This window comes from Anguilla rostrata, chromosome 9, assembly GCF_018555375.3.
Source record: "Anguilla rostrata isolate EN2019 chromosome 9, ASM1855537v3, whole genome shotgun sequence".
Taxonomy (NCBI): Eukaryota; Metazoa; Chordata; class Actinopteri; order Anguilliformes; family Anguillidae; genus Anguilla; species Anguilla rostrata.
In genome coordinates this window covers 52,375,766-52,390,940 of record NC_057941.1, presented here as the reverse complement: position 1 = coordinate 52,390,940, position 15,175 = coordinate 52,375,766, and the positions used below count along the sequence as shown (strand labels likewise).

At 47.8% G+C, this 15,175-nt stretch overlaps 2 protein-coding genes, 1 long non-coding RNA gene and 1 other non-coding gene across 7 annotated transcripts; 1 reads left to right on the top strand and 3 right to left on the bottom strand.

Annotated features, from left to right (window-relative positions):
- Positions 1-8: 8 nt before the first annotated feature.
- LOC135264146 (kinesin-like protein KIF12) lies at positions 9-7,685 on the bottom strand. 4 transcript variants are annotated; one of them, XM_064352852.1, is made up of 19 exons: positions 7,199-7,685; positions 6,764-6,835; positions 6,174-6,252; positions 5,795-5,916; positions 5,483-5,558; positions 5,197-5,328; positions 4,813-4,948; positions 4,614-4,705; positions 4,365-4,506; positions 4,079-4,197; positions 3,873-3,977; positions 3,390-3,525; positions 3,007-3,121; positions 1,932-2,625; positions 1,606-1,674; positions 1,312-1,404; positions 1,006-1,127; positions 601-768; positions 9-229 (listed from the first exon to the last, which is right to left on the bottom strand). In XM_064352852.1, exons 1-14 carry the CDS (start codon positions 7,219-7,221, stop codon positions 2,457-2,459), a joined length of 1,518 nt encoding a protein of 505 aa, XP_064208922.1. In that variant the 5' UTR covers positions 7,222-7,685; the 3' UTR covers positions 9-229; positions 601-768; positions 1,006-1,127; positions 1,312-1,404; positions 1,606-1,674; positions 1,932-2,456. The 4 variants fall into 4 exon arrangements, with proteins under 4 accessions (XP_064208922.1, XP_064208921.1, XP_064208924.1 ...); XM_064352851.1 differs by having other exon boundaries at positions 4,079-4,201; positions 4,369-4,506; XM_064352854.1 differs by having other exon boundaries at positions 4,079-4,201; positions 4,369-4,506; positions 6,764-6,831.
- Positions 4,079-5,655, top strand: LOC135264156 (uncharacterized). Its single transcript, XR_010332616.1, has 2 exons — positions 4,079-4,201; positions 4,369-5,655. It is a non-coding gene; the product is annotated as an uncharacterized LOC135264156 (long non-coding RNA).
- Positions 7,686-8,763: 1,078 nt separating the features above from the next.
- On the bottom strand, positions 8,764-8,837 carry trnat-agu (transfer RNA threonine (anticodon AGU)). The gene has a single exon. It is a non-coding gene; the product is annotated as a tRNA-Thr (tRNA).
- Positions 8,838-10,122: 1,285 nt separating this feature from the next.
- On the bottom strand, positions 10,123-12,743 carry LOC135264150 (paired mesoderm homeobox protein 2A-like). The gene is made up of 3 exons (XM_064352858.1): positions 12,328-12,743; positions 11,537-11,715; positions 10,123-11,073 (listed from the first exon to the last, which is right to left on the bottom strand). The coding sequence occupies exons 1-3, from the start codon at positions 12,446-12,448 to the stop codon at positions 10,447-10,449; spliced, it is 927 nt and encodes a 308-aa protein (XP_064208928.1). The 5' UTR covers positions 12,449-12,743; the 3' UTR covers positions 10,123-10,446.
- Positions 12,744-15,175: the final 2,432 nt, after the last annotated feature.

The following is a 15,175-nucleotide window of genomic DNA, read 5'->3' as shown; positions in this document are numbered from 1 at the left end:
GCCCGCTCTCAGCTGAAACGTTGATGAACTTTAATCCAGATGCTGTTTGCACAGTACAGACAGTGGGATAAAGTGCTCAGACCGTTTGTGTTTATTTGTCTTTGTTCAATGTCCAAGTAGAACTTCAGCTCCCTGTACTTTGCTCTCATTGGATGTTGCCATGGTGCCCATTTCCTCCCTGGTCATGTGACAGGGGCAGAGCGGTTCACACAGCCCTGTGCACCTTCAGCTGCAAATAAACAGGAGAATCACCATTTTGCCTGTTTATGGAGCTTTGACAAGATACGCTACTACATATTTTTATTAACATAATTCCCACATGCATTATTCTGATCTGTTCTCTTTTAAATAGTATTTCATAACAATAAGTGTAAATGACAGTGAATATTTATTTATTGTGATGTGCGTGGCATTCTCTGGCGCAAAGCTGGTGCTGAAAGATGAAAAATCTTAAATAGGGTTTGAGTTTGAGTGTGGAGTGTGGGTGGAGTTAAACGGAAGTGCAGTCTGGGCTGGGTTAAATGGGTGGAGTTGGTTGGGAGGTAAAGTTTGTGTATTGTTAAAGGGGTGGAGTTTTGGAGTGCCACACCCACTGCTCACCTCCCCGGGTCCACAAGCTGAAAGGGGTGGGGCTGTTTGGGCAGGGGCGGGGCACTGGGAGGCACCCTGCCCTCTGACCTCGGAGTGCGGGGCTCCAGAGCCTTGGCCTGCTGGGAAGTGGAGTTCACCTGGAAGCCGTCTGTGTACCTCCTGCACTCTGAGTGGGCTCTAACACACACAGGCACGCACGCACACACACGCACACACACACACACACATACACCAAGGCAAGATGTACACACATGAATACGCACTGTATCCACCATTTGCATGCAGATCCCTGCTGGACACACACAGGCACTGCTGTGTTTGGCTAAGCTCCAGAGGCAGGAGAGAGCCCCGTTCACCTCGCATCACAAACTGACCCAGGGTCAGCCGCGACTGAACAAACAGAGAAAGACTCACCTCGTCCTGCGGTGCCGGACTGACCCAGGGTCAGCCTCCCAGCTGTGGCAGTCCATCCGCTCCCTGGTGCTCTCCCTGGCTGCTCTGTCTGAGCTGAGGGCTGGCAGGGGAGGCAGCACCCCCTGTTGGCGGGAGGCCGGACACACACCGATTCAATTGAGAAGGGCGGCCCCTCACTGAACTGGGATCAGCGCTCGCCGTGTTGAGGTAAGAGCCTGGCTGCTTACTGGCTGATCTCAGATCAGTGGCCAGGCTGCTCTGTCTTCACCCCCCAACCCCTCCCCCCCTCCAATGTGTAAGCCTCACCTGTCTGTGCCTCTTGGTCACACAGGACCCCCCCAGGTGTGGGAACGTCTCACAGGGCCACAGAGGCGGCAGGGTGCAGCTCTGTACCAGTCCCTAAAAATGGCACCGTGTTATGGACGCCCACCTCCTCTCTCTCTCTCTCAACATTCTCTCTCTCACTAATTCACTCAGAGAAAATCTCTTGCACACTCTCTCCCTGCCTCTCACTCTGTCTCCTCTCTCTTCTCTCTTCCCCTCTCTCCCTTTATTCCTCCTCTCCCCCCCCCCCCCCCCCTCTGGCTGAGAGTGACCCACCTGCAGGGAGTAGCTTGCAGGACAGATGCAGTACAGCAGGGGGCGCCAGTGGCAGTGGAAGCACGACTCCTGGGAGAGAGAGTGGGAGACAGATTACCCTCAGTGACGATGATGATGTTGGTGGTTATGGTGTTGGTAATGATGATGATGGTGAAAATGCTGGTCATGGTGATGGTTGTGTTGGCAATTATGGTAATAATGGTGGTGATGATTATGGTAATAATGATGATGATGATTATGGTGATGATGGTTATGATGATGGTGATGATGATAATGATGATGATAATGTTGATAGCAGAATGAAGGGGCAGATAGAGGACACTTACAGGAAGGCCGGGAGACCTGATTGGGGGCAGAAAGGTGGGGGGGTGGCGGTGGGGGCAGTACGGGCTGGAGAGGCGGCTGTGGGTGGAGTCTCTGGGTGAGGGCGGAGTCAGAGGGCTGGAGATCCGCTGTGGGGGGGGGGGGTGATTGGTGGGTTGGGAGGGAGAGCAGTCTGGTCAGGCACCTCTTCCTCCTTCACTGCCCCAGGGTCAGCCAGCAGATTTGATTAGTAACATGTTCAATGTAATGTACTATGATTGTATTTCCCAAATAGGTGTGTGCAACAGAGATAAGAGAGCAGCAGTGCAGTATGATAATTAGTGAAATGGATCTGCGCTTTGAACGTTACAGCTGCCGTTCAGGTCCCGTTGCACCCTTCAGCATGGTACTAAACCGGAATTTCTTCGGTTAAGATCCTAATGTGCATGGGGTTGCTTGTAATTGTCGAGCTTCGTAAGTTTGCAAAATAGCATCTGCTGAGGCAATTCAAGGTCGAAATCAACGCCTCCAATTAAGTGTCAGTTTATTCAAATGGAGCCCAGAGACCTGCGGGCCTTCCCTTGAACACCATCTATCATGATCTGCTCCCTCTTGAGATCCTGCAGCTTGTCCAGCAGTTGGGTGTTTTCCTCTGGCAAGAGCTCCCTCTGCTGGCCGGAGGACTCCTGGCACTCAAGCAGCTCCACCTTATCCTGCCTGTAGCAGAACAGAGCACCCCCACATTACCTGTGGATCACTGCTCACCTGTACACCTGTGTTAACTATCACCACTTTACCCCCATGACTGACAACCTGATACGGGTCCAATACTTTATTTGAATTGTTTTAATCCCATTTTAAGTCACCAATAAAACTTCAGGAAATTATGGACTGCTGTTAAAGGCACATCTACATATGCTTACCAATACATGAAAAAAAATTATTCTTTAAAAATGATTTTATGTTTCTTGGTAACACATTTTAGTTTAAATTTCACAAAGATTTCAGATTTACATTTAGTTTTAAAGAATTTTAGGCGCATATTTGACCCTGGTTTGACCTAAGATGGCATCCCCCCCCCCCCCCGCCTCCACTCACTGCAGTTTGTTTTTCTCCTGGTTCAGCTCCTGCAGGAGACAAGCTTCCAAGTAGGAGGAGGAGCCTGGCCTTGAGGGCCCCGCCCCCTCTACTGTCATTGCCTCACTGCCGCCACCTGGAGTTGAGACGGAGGAAAACCTGCTAGCTGACGGTAGCCATGGGCAAGTTTCCACTACACTTCGGTTTGTAGTCTCTTTAAGTAAAATATGAACTGTGCTGGTTTCTGTTTTCCTACACAGAATTTTTAGCAACTACAATGCTAGCAGAGTCGCCATCCCTCCGTCCATTAGCAAATGTCAAGATTTGTTTTATGTTCATGTGACACTATGGGAGAATAAGACATTAAGAGGAAAACAAAACAACAACAAAAAAAAGACTCATACTCCCAGCATGCTTCACTTCCAGTTCTGATCTCCGGGCTTCCTGGAATGAGGACAGGCGTTGCCGTAGCAGCAGGTTCTCCCGGTGTAGCAGGCGGATCTCCCTTTGAAGGGTGCTCACCAGCTTCTCCCTCCGGCCCTGGGGGAACAGCACAGCGCAGAATAAACCCAGGGTTCGCTATTATCGCCCACCATTATCCTCACATTATCCTCACAGATCAAAAGAGCATAAAAACAATGGGCGGAGCCAACACATGCTGCTTTGAACCAATCATTGTGATTTTTATGCATAGGGAAGTAGCCTGTTTTGTTTGGAAGAAGTCAGTGAGTGGCAGCTCATTGTAGCTCCAATTGTTGGGGTTCTAGAACTCTTGCTCTCCAGTCACTCCGGCCTTGACCAATGACAGCAGTGCTGCTCAGGACTACAGTATATGATGTAATCTTGTGATGTAATGCAGGCTGTGGGGAGGGCAACACCTCCCTCACCTGATTGACTAGCGGCTTGGGTCTGATCCTCCTGGCCTGGCTGGAGTAGAAGAGGGTATTCAGGGTCTCTGGGAGGCTGGAAGCTGTAGGAGACACACAAGCGATCTGGACCACACACACACACACACACACACACATTAGTGCTGTTTAAAAGGGAAGCATGCTTAAAGCAGGATAAGCTTTTGCATGATATAGGACTTCCCCACCATCAGAGTTCTCCCGGTTCCTCCCAGCGAATCACACAGCAGCTTGGTCAGCTTGCTTTCACGGTACGGGACGTGCCTGTCCCTGCCCTTGGCGTCCACCAGGGCGGCGATACACTTGCCTGTGTGAGGAGCGAGAGAGAAGGTGTGGACACACACACACATACACACAGAGGTAAAGACAAACCCTAATTGTGAACATCTCCTTTGCCCCTGTCCACCAGGCCCCACCCCAGGCCCCGCCCCCTAACCCCCAGGCCACACCCCCTAACCCCCAGGCCACACCCACCCAGGGTGAGGAGGCTGCGGTTGATGTTTCCCGCCTCCTCCAGAAGCTCCGCCTTGCAGCCCGTGACCTTCACCCGCTCGCTGCCTGCCAGGTCCACCAAACTCAGCTTTCCCTGGGTGGCCCCGCCCCCTTCCACGCCCACCTGGAGGGGGGGGGAGGGGTGGACATAGGCAGGTGAGCACTTCCTCAAACATTTTTTTTGACCTGCATATATATTCTTGTTCTTTCTGGAGGAGGAGAGGGGCTCACTGATTGGCTCCCGACATAGACGGTCAGGATGGCGTGACCGCGACTCGACCGCTCGTTTAGGAGGTGGGAGGAGGTGTGCCTCCTCCTCTGGCCTGGAACAGAAGAGACGCAGACACACGGATGGTTTGAGGACGAACAGGCGGACGGACGAACGGACGAACATTGTCATGACGACCTCATGCCACACCGTCGCACCCACCCTCCGCCAGGAGCTTGTTGAAGTCGTCCAGGCTGCGGAACTCCACCGGGGCCAGGTTCTCCACACGGAACCCTTGGGTTCCGCTCCCTCTGACGGTTAGCGGGCAGTGCGGCCGGGGGTCCAGGAGGTCCCGCACCTGCGGGGGGGACAGGTGGAGTCTGCTGTGGGTGGGAGCCGGAACCAGAACCAGAACCAAAACCAGAACCGAAACAGGAACTGAACCAGAACCAGAACCGAAACATGAACTGATCCAGAACCAGAACCGAAACATGAACTGATCCAGAACTAGAACCAGAACCGAAACAGGAACTGAACCAGCATCAGACACAGAACAAAAAACAACTCTTCCCCTCTGCACTCACGACCCTTGACCCCCCTAGTCACCTGCTCATTGTAGATCTCCAGGTAGGAGGCCTGGAGGGTGACCCCCCCACCTGTGGGACACACCTGCAGCAGGTGGGACAGGCACCTCTGCATCAGCCCGTGAGAGGGGAGTCCATGTGCGCCCTGCTGGAACTGCAGGGGGGAGACAGAGAGGAGGCTAGGGCTGCTCGACTGGGAGTAAGAACTGGGAATGTCAGAACTGGGAATGTCAGGACCGGGAATGTCAGATCTGGGAATATCGTGTCAGGGAAATGTTCTGTGCTGAGATGTGGGAATGCTACGGTACCACAGAGTGGGGTCCGGTGATGGTGAAGGTTTTCCCCGATCCGGTCTGTCCGAAAGCAAACACTGTACATGAGTACCTGCAAAAAAAAAAACGAAACATTCCTGAAACAAGGCATGTCCTTGGACTAGTGCCAGTACACATACATACCGCATAAAACACAAAAATAGAACAAGTCATTAAAATCCATTATAAAAGCTGGATATAAAAATGCTAACAATATTCAAACAAAAAATGTAGAATAAACATCTTTTCAATGAATCGACATTTAGAAGCATCTCTGGGTTGTCCGATTGCCCAGCATGCCCCTCTCACCCCTGGGTCGCCATGTCGACGAGCCTCTTCACCTGACAGGCCTCAAACACGTCCTCCTGTGAGCTGTCTGGGCCCAGCACCGCATCGAAGGAGAAACACCTGTCCTGGCCCCCCTGACTCACCTGAGGGAGGAGAGGGCGGGGGGAGTTAAAGTGGGAGGAGCCTTAGGCCAGGGTCCCACCCACTGCTGCGACCATCACATCTGAGGATATGTGCCTTGAGAAGATAGGCTGTGTTTGAATGAGAACACTGTTTAATGTTGAGTACACAACTTAATAGTATACTTAATAGTAAGCAAGTGCACATTAATTTAATTAGCCTTTAGAATATTGTCAGGAGCTTTTATTTAATACATGTGATAAAAAGTATTTATAATTACCTGCAGGTTGTGTTTGTCAGTACAGAAAACCACACTCTGCTCTCTCTTTTCCCTCTCAGCCTCGTTCAATGGCCTCACCCTGTTAACACACACACATACACACACACACACACACACAGACACACATTAAACATGCGCGCATGTATTACATTACATTACATTACAGGCATTTAGCAGAGGCTCTTATCCAGAGCGACGTACAACAAGTGCATTAGTTCAAGGTGCAGAGGTGCAAAAGAAACACACTAGAGTGAAGTAAAGATCGTAGTGCCAGAAGTGACCACATAGATCAGGACTCCAACCCTGTAGAGTAACCTGTTCAGCAAACAACAATCCTGCCAAGTACAAACTAGCACTGAAATCACATGTACACAAAACACACATGCACACACACCACACGTACGCACACACACACTCACAGTGAATGAATGCACTCATTATTTAACTACAGTAACCGTAAACAAGTTAACAGTCTGGTTAGAAGCACAGAAAGTATTTAATAGCTGAAACGTGTGTGACATGCTTCTAAGCCTGACAGCATTTAAAGAGTTGACTATTGCAGAGATGAAAGGATTATATCTCAGATCTACCTGACAGCCACCGTTACATTCGACTCCTTTTGAGTCCTACTGTTCTTCATCTTTTTACCATCAACTGGCTGCCTGAGAGAGAGGGGGGCGGGGGAGAGAGAGAGAGAGAGAAACAGGTAAAGAAGGGTCATAAGCAATTACAACTTTCCAACTATATTAAACTAACTTGATAACTCTGTGACTAAATTCCAAACTACTAGAGAAAGACATGACCAGTAATGCAGAAAGGATTCACTAAAAATCAAAATGCAATTACAACAATACACGTCACAAAACAAAATATATAAATGCTCAGGTAAACCTAACTACTGCTCGGTGGAGTGTGAATGCCCGTAAGTCCTGCACAGATGCAGGTAATCTGGCCTCCTGCCGTACAGGTGAACGACCGGTGCAGTGGCTCCAGGAGCAGAGTCACACAGGTGGTCCGGATCTCACCTTTTGGAGCGGTGCTGGAACATCGCGTTGGCCCGCCGACCGCCGTCCTGCTGTCTCCACGGGAATTCTCACTCTCCCAACCTCTCCCACAATATTCAGCCACTTCCTGGACTCAGAGCTGACACCGCCTGTGACCTCACAATGGTCTGGAACACTGAGAGAGGTCCAAGCGGAACCCTGTCGCACTTAACCCTTCCAGTGCCGAGTACGCCCAGGACTCCAGGAAAAAAAGTTTTTTGCCTGAATCTGAGCAAATCTTATCAAACCCAGTCCTGGATTGCTAATTGTTTTGGGCAAGATACCCACTGTCTGACAATGTCAACGACTTTATATTACTCGTTCTAAAAGGCACTGTGTGATTGTAAAGCTATGCGACCTGACCGAAATCTATAAAACTCCTTTAAAAATGAACCAGAATATTAATTACCACTGTACTCGCTCTTGTCCCTTTGCCCAGTTTTCCGAACCTCCAGGGGTTAAAGAGAGGAATAACTTTGCCATGATGCTAGAAGGGCTCAGTCTCACCGTAGTTACATATTCAACCTCGGTAAGCTAAGTCACTAATTAACTTCAGTTCCTTTCCTTAAACTTACATGTTTTTTTTCTGTATGTGTTTGTCGTGTTTTTCCACTCAAACAGGAGCTGAGAGCAACTGAATGCCCACTGAGAGAGAGCTACTTTCCCTGTCTTCATTTTTACAGATGAAACAAAAAACAGAAATGAAAAAAGTCAAATAATGTATACAGTATGTGATCCTAAAACAGATTATCTCCCTTCATCAGGTCTTGAGCCAAGCACCTTGGTGCTGTCACTACTGTCTAACTGTAACTGTACATGTCTTTAGGTCTTTAGGTAGTGTTTCCTTACCATGGGAAGTGCATTTTTTGGAAGGCGCTTTGGCGAAAGGCAGATGCTAAATTAATAAGTTGTAAATTTTTACTTGTGAACAAGCTGAGGAGACACAATCTCCTCCACACGTCCCCGCAGGCCATGAGATGAAAACCCAACGACCCTTTGAGTTGCCGATAAGCTGGAACTCTGAAGTCGGTGGGAAATACCCTGACCTCCCTCCTGTGGAGAGGCTGTCAGAACCGCGCTGTATAAAACTTGGGAAAGGGCAAGAAACACAGATACACACCGTCACACGTAGGCCATACATGTAAAAATGCACGCACACTCACACACGCACACACAATACATGTTATGTAGCAACTTATTTCATCTGCACTTTTGTCTACTCAATTTTATTGAATGACAGTGCTGGGAGAAATAGCAAATATGATTTAGCTATTTTGTTGAGGCAGTGAATGTGGTCAGAAACTAAACTCAAATAGACGTGACTTCAAGGTGTCTCCGGTCTTCTTAATTGTTACCGTCTGTGTACACTTAACAGCTATTTAGCGTTTTCAAATTCTTGCATGATGAAGAGACAAATCGTGATTCGTAATTGGCTACTGGTGTGCGCGTGCTGCGGCCGTTTATACGTCCGGTCCGGTTCGGGATAAGATCGCGGTTCGTTTCGCTCACCACTGCAACACTCTGGCTATGGGAATGTATATAGGAAAAGGCACCGCTGGGATTCGAACCCAGGATCTCCTGTTTACTAGACAGGCGCTTTAACCAACTAAGCCACGGCGCCACACGAGTGCCTTCCTCCGATGAAGTTTATATGCTTCTCGCAAATTTATTCAGAACTTGAAAACTTTATATCAGACATGTAGTTTCAAGAAGTGGGGCTGATTTAATAAACTCAGGCTTACTTAAAGTGACCTGGCTTCGGCTTGTGCAGTAATTTTAGTCCGTGCAGGACACCAGTTTAGGATGAAGTCGTTCTGGAAAACTGAAACCGACTTCGCCTAATTTAACTGCGCGTGATAGTTTGAACCTTTGGAAGTTACTGAACATGGCAATCACCGGTTAGCGAAAAGGAGGTTGCAGGACAGGTAAGGAAGACGCTATGCTTCGCGTAAGAATTAATTGGGGATTCGATAATCACTGTAAAAAGTTGGCATACCATGATTGACAACATATGTAAAGGTATACTGCATTGGCAGGGTCTTAAACTTTGTGCGTGCCTATTCAATCAGAGTACGCAGTAGCTTAACTAGAAACTCCTGCAATGACGATAAGCCTACCATCGATCAGTTATAAGCTATTACTCGAAGTTAACTTTTAATGGAAAACGTAACACGTTTCCGCATAGAAGAGATCCTGTATAATCAAAGTGCATATACATACAATTTGCACTGTGTAGAGGTGTGCATTCATGGCCAGTATCCAAAGCTGGATTTGAAGAGGTGCGTCCAGTTAAACAACATTCATGAGCAGGTAAAGGAGTTCCCAAAATGATCAAGCATTAGCCGTGACACAGAAGCTGATAGTTCCATTTCCTTCAGAATCATGTTGTAGGGAGCAGGCTAAACAAAGTCAAGCTTGATTAGGTTACTTAGTATGAAATTATTAATTGTTAATGATTTCTAATTTCAAACCTGGCTTAGGCCGAGGGACTGGGTATATATGGTCCTGTCTCGCAAATTTAAGTCAGAATATATAAATATGTTTTTATTTTTTTAAACCATACTGTTGCTTCTCCCTTTCCCTACTCAATTAGCTTACCATTCAGGGCTGGCAATGGATGAACAATGGATGTTGATGGTAAGCAGTGCACCAGCTAAACACGACTCACACTGGTCAATAAAGGCACTTTTTTTGTAGGGCGATAACTCTGGTTGTCCTGGCAAAATTCCCACAAAATGAGCTCTTTACATCTGGCTACCTGACCGCCCCCCTGCATTTGATTGGCTAAATTATCCCTAGCATTCCCTGCTAACTTTGATTCCTCGGTCTTCACTGCAAATGAGAACTGTGTTCAAATAAAAGTTAAATAAAATGAAAGAACTTCACAGTACATGTATTTTCTTCCCACAAATTTATTGTTATATGTTTGCATTTATACAATAGTTACATATATTTCACAATCCCAGATAAAAACTGTGTAAATAAAGTTTACATTTATGCACTTCATAACAAAATTAGAGCACTCTCAAAGTGCCCACGTTCAAGGAAAAGGTTGTAATTAATTACATAACCCTTTTTATCAAAGTATTTAATAGACATCTGATCAAAAAAATAAAGACATTGAAAGGTGCCCTGCAAAAGCCACATAATAAATAGCACACTGTGGTTGACTGTTGTCAGTTGCAGTACTTAACCGTAACCGTGGATACAGCAGTTAGAAAACTACTGTATTAGAGGAGATAATCCATCAAAGCGGCAGAGAACTCAAGGTCGGTCAAACTGAAGTCATAGCTGTGCAGGCAGAGCTCCTGAATCTCATCCAGCGCCGGCGATCTCTGGCTCCCCCAGTCTGCCCGGTGGTGGTACTGCAGCTGCGGGAACTGGCTGGGCACGGTCTGGTCGGCCTCGCCGTGGCGGTGGACCGCGCGGTGGCCCCGCCCCTCGGCGCTACTGACCGCGCCGCTGCCGCCAGGTACGGCCTGAGCGCCGCTCTGCCAAGGAGAGATGCCCCAGTGTGCGGGTCCCTGCGGCGGCGTACCGCACTCGGACCAGCAGGGGGCGCTCTGCTCTTTACCGGAGAGCTGCGGGGACTGGCCGGGACGCGGGCTGACGGGAACGGAGCGCACGGCCAGGTGAGCGGGCACAGGTGAGGTGGAAGCGGACAGGTCCGGGGGCATGTCCCGTGAGATCCAGCCGGGGGTGACCCCCGTGGGCTGGGGCAGGCGGGGGGAGGGGCGCTGGGGAAGCGGAGGGCAGCCGGAATGTAGTCCCTGTCCCGGGGCAGGATCTGAGGGGGTGGGCCCCGGGGTCTGCTTCTTACTTTTGAAATGGCGGGCACGGCGGTTTTGGAACCAGACCTAGAGAAGGAGAGAGAGAGAGAGAAAGAGAGGGGGGAAAGAGAGAGAAACCATTAGTGAAGGGCAAAAGAGTTTTCAGTTTGGTGCCATTTGCACGCGGACCACGGACAAACACTCCTGCGTATTACTAAGATTTCTCAACAAAGCAGTGTTGATTATGAAGGACTCCAATCAGAGAACTGAAGAATTTTGCCCTGAACACTGGTGCCCTGAACACTGTGCCCCAGGAAAGTGTTTGGTGTTAAATCAACGCCTTGCAGGGTACATTTTGATCCCTGTTAGCGTTGAATTAGCAATGACCACTTCACCCTGAGCAGTGTACAGTCTAGTTGTGTCTTTTCAAAGTAGTCGACAGGAACTGTACTCCTGTTTAAAAGGCTAAAGAAGGAGCAGCAGAGTTTGGGTCTGTTTGGCGATGCGGCCCAGGTAAGTCATAGAGCGGGGGGGGGGGGGGGGGGCTCACCTGGATTTTGGACTCGGGGAGGCCGGTGAGGGAGGCCAGGGACTCCTTGAGCTTGAGGTGGGGGTAGTGCGTGAGGGCGAAGGTCTCCTCCAGGTCACGCAGCTGGGCCTTGCTGAAGGTGGTGCGCTTCCGTCGCCGTGGCGCCCGGGTGCCGACGCCTCGCGGGGTATCCCGGCAACCTGCGTGCAGGAGGGGAGAGGGGGGGGGGTTTCAAACTGCCTCTGGAAGAGTGCATCCGATTGCTCTTGGACTCACACTGTGATTCGCTGGGGACCGGAGTTCCAGCCAAATTAATGTGTGATAACACAGAGGCTCAAATAACACTGCCGGAGTTAAATTAACAGCGTTTGTTATAATGAGTAGATGCAGCACAGATCTGCACACCCACAGCTGCAGAAACAGACAAAATGATCCGATAATAATAATAATAATAATAATAAAAACATAACCAGGGAAACAAGATTGCGTATGCTTCTCTCTCCGAACGTGATTTCAGTGCATGGAATCCTGCTGTGTTTAGCTTAGAACAGGGTGTAGAGCCCTGCAGGGTGTGCTGGCTTTCATTGTCACTCATCTGTACTTATTTGATCAGGTATAGCAGTTGATTATACAATTATAATACCTCAGCTGGTCTCATGAATCCGAAATCCTTCCTGATTTAAAGGTGAGAACTGAAACCAGCAGAACCCCAAGACTCTTCAGGGGCAGAGTTGGTGATTCCTGATTTAAAAGGACAAGTAGGGCCCCATCCAAAGGCAAAGAAACAAGCCTGTCTGCACAACATATCTTACCGTTGCTGGAGTCTACCGGGTGATCGTTCTTCTGCTGAGGTAGGACAGACGCGGGCTCGCGCTGCAGAAAGAAAGCCTCGATGTTACTGCCGTGCCACGCATAATCCAACCCGTGCGCCATTTCCGCAAAGCTATTACAAGAGAAGGTTGTTGCGCTGTTGCCCAGGAAGACAGATGATGTGGTGCAGCTTGCGGATCTGGCCGTTTTTTTTATACCCCGCTAATAAGTGAACGACCCCCCTTTTGACACCTTTCTCTCCATCGAACCCCTTCCCGGCAACCGCTAACTGCACGTCGGGCCACACCTCGCCGAGACTTTGAAGTGAAGTCCCGTCAGACAATGTCCGCCGCTTAACGAGGTGACGGTTTGATCCCAATGAGCTCGTAATTGCCGGCTTTTCTGCAGTAAAGACGAACGGGGCTCGCGCCTGCCCTGTGTCGTCGGGGTGATGCTTGACACGCGAGGCGCTGATGGACGCGCGGCAGGAACTGGGCAGGACTTGGAGTCTGCGTCGCATCCTTCCAGACCGATAACCGCTTCAGACGCAACAACACCAACAAAAAAGGCTTCATTATACAAGACCGATTGTATATTGCGAGGTCTGTATACTGGTTTTACACACTTTTAGTGGTGTGGCGGCACCAGGACAGAAGTTCTCTTCCTCCTGCCTGACGTCACCTACATTTCTTTGGGATGCAAAACCTCGCACAGTTGATAATGGCCCTTATGATCTTAAAACTATTTGAGGATTCAAGCTTCTGTTTTATTCACTCGTTTCTTTACGCATTTCCCATATTTTTATTTCACTGATATCTTGCCTGGAAGGTGCTCTAATGAAATTTTTTGTTCCTCGGTTTTGTATTGTTCGAAATGCCTTGTATTGTCTTATTGTATTGCTTGTTGGCGTTTGGCAGCAAAATAAAATGTCCAGTGTTAAATCAACTCTAACAGATGTACTCTGATGTACTATGTTTGTCCAGTGTTAATTAAACTCATACATACTCAATTTACTGTGCAGGACGCTCTTGTAAATTAGATATTAATCTTAATGGGACTGGTAGAAATAACAAAAACAACAACAAGAATTGTTATTATTATTGCTATTAGTATTATAGCTTTAAATATGTAATATTTCATATGTAAATTACAAATATTTAGGTTAAGTTGTACTTTGAGATGACATGTTAAACATGATGCCTTATGATTCGATCAAATTAACATATCTCTCGTATTTATCGTTAGTTCAAACAATTAGCCAACGTGAAATATAAAAATGTCCTTAGGGTAGGCAATTTTAATGCATGAATGAATTAATTCTATTTCTACTTTTATTCTACTACTACTACTAATAGCCTGATTTGTATGCGTGTACAGGACAATGTTTAACGGCGTCGTGATTTTGCTTTCTGTTATTAGATTTTATTTTTGTGTTTATATTTGAAGCAAGACCATTATCACTGAGAAATCTGAGAGGATGAAGTGTGTTTGGCCAAAGTTTTAAATACAAATAATTCGCGATCAACGGGAATGTAATGGAGTCAGGCTAATTCGGATAATTTTGGTCCTGTACTATCTGATACATTTTATAATCATGACCGAGATAAAAAAAAAAAAAGTCGTACAGGGGGTTTTCGAATAAGGGATTTATCCGGGTTTTCATTTTAGTAATGCCATACCCTCACAGGGTCGTTAACGATCTGCGCCAGTCACCGTTTACAGGGGTTACAGAACTTAAAAGCGACACCTGGAGCTTGTGAAACGCAGGTAATTGGCGCTGTTAACGCTTCGTCGCTTCTTTCCAAAGCATTGTCTTGAAAAGCGTATTCCTCTCTTCGTCACCGACTTGGTGATTCTGTGCAAAAGAAAACTCATCCACCCACACCATATTTTGATACGAAAAGTCTTCGAAATACCTGCGCCGCGCTTTTAAACAAATACGCTGTGTTTTAAAGATATTACCGCCAGATGGCGCTAACTGAAAAGGCCAAAGTGAGCCGTTTTCAATTTATTGCGACGTAGCCATTCTAAATTACTTACGCTGACTCCAGGCTTTTGTGCATGGCCGTTTATTGACGTCACAGAGAAAAGGCAACTTGCCGATTATTACGGACACCACATCACACCCGCACGCGACATATGGTTTTCTCGGAAACGTCCAGTTTGTGGAGTGTCTTCCCTGTACACAAGGACTGCGGATTATGTTGCCTCCTTTAAAATATATCCTGAAAACCCCTCTCTTCAAATGAGCATTTAACACAACTATTGTCACAAAACGTTGTTCCTCTGAGTGTCTCCGTGTGTGTGTGTCTGTATGTGTGTGTGACGTGATGGTCATGCCTATGGATAACTGATGGACTACTTTTATGAGTATTGTACCTTATCTGACCTGTGCTCTGTTGTTGTTCCAATGACCTTCAATATGCACTTATTGTACCTCGCTTTGTATGAATGCCAAATAAATGTGTTATAAATGTGGGTAAAATTAGGAGTAAGACTTTGCTCTCTTTCCTGTGAACCTCAAGGCCAGAGTTCTCAATCTTTGCGTGAGATGAATGTTGTATCACAGACTCCTTTTTACATTGCTCCTTGCTAGTACATAGCTCAGAAGGTAAGAGCGGTTGTCGGGCAGTCGAAGGGTTGCCGGTTCGATCCCCCGCCCTGGGTGTGTCGAAGTGTCCCTGAGCAAGACACCTAACCCCTAATTGCTCCCAACGAGCTGATTGGTACCTTGCATGGCAGCCTTTCACCGTTGGTGTGTGTGTGTGTGTGTGTGTGTGTGTGTGTGTGTGTGTGTGTGTGTGTGTGTGTGTGTGTGTGTGTGTGTGTGTGAATGGGTGAATGAGAAGC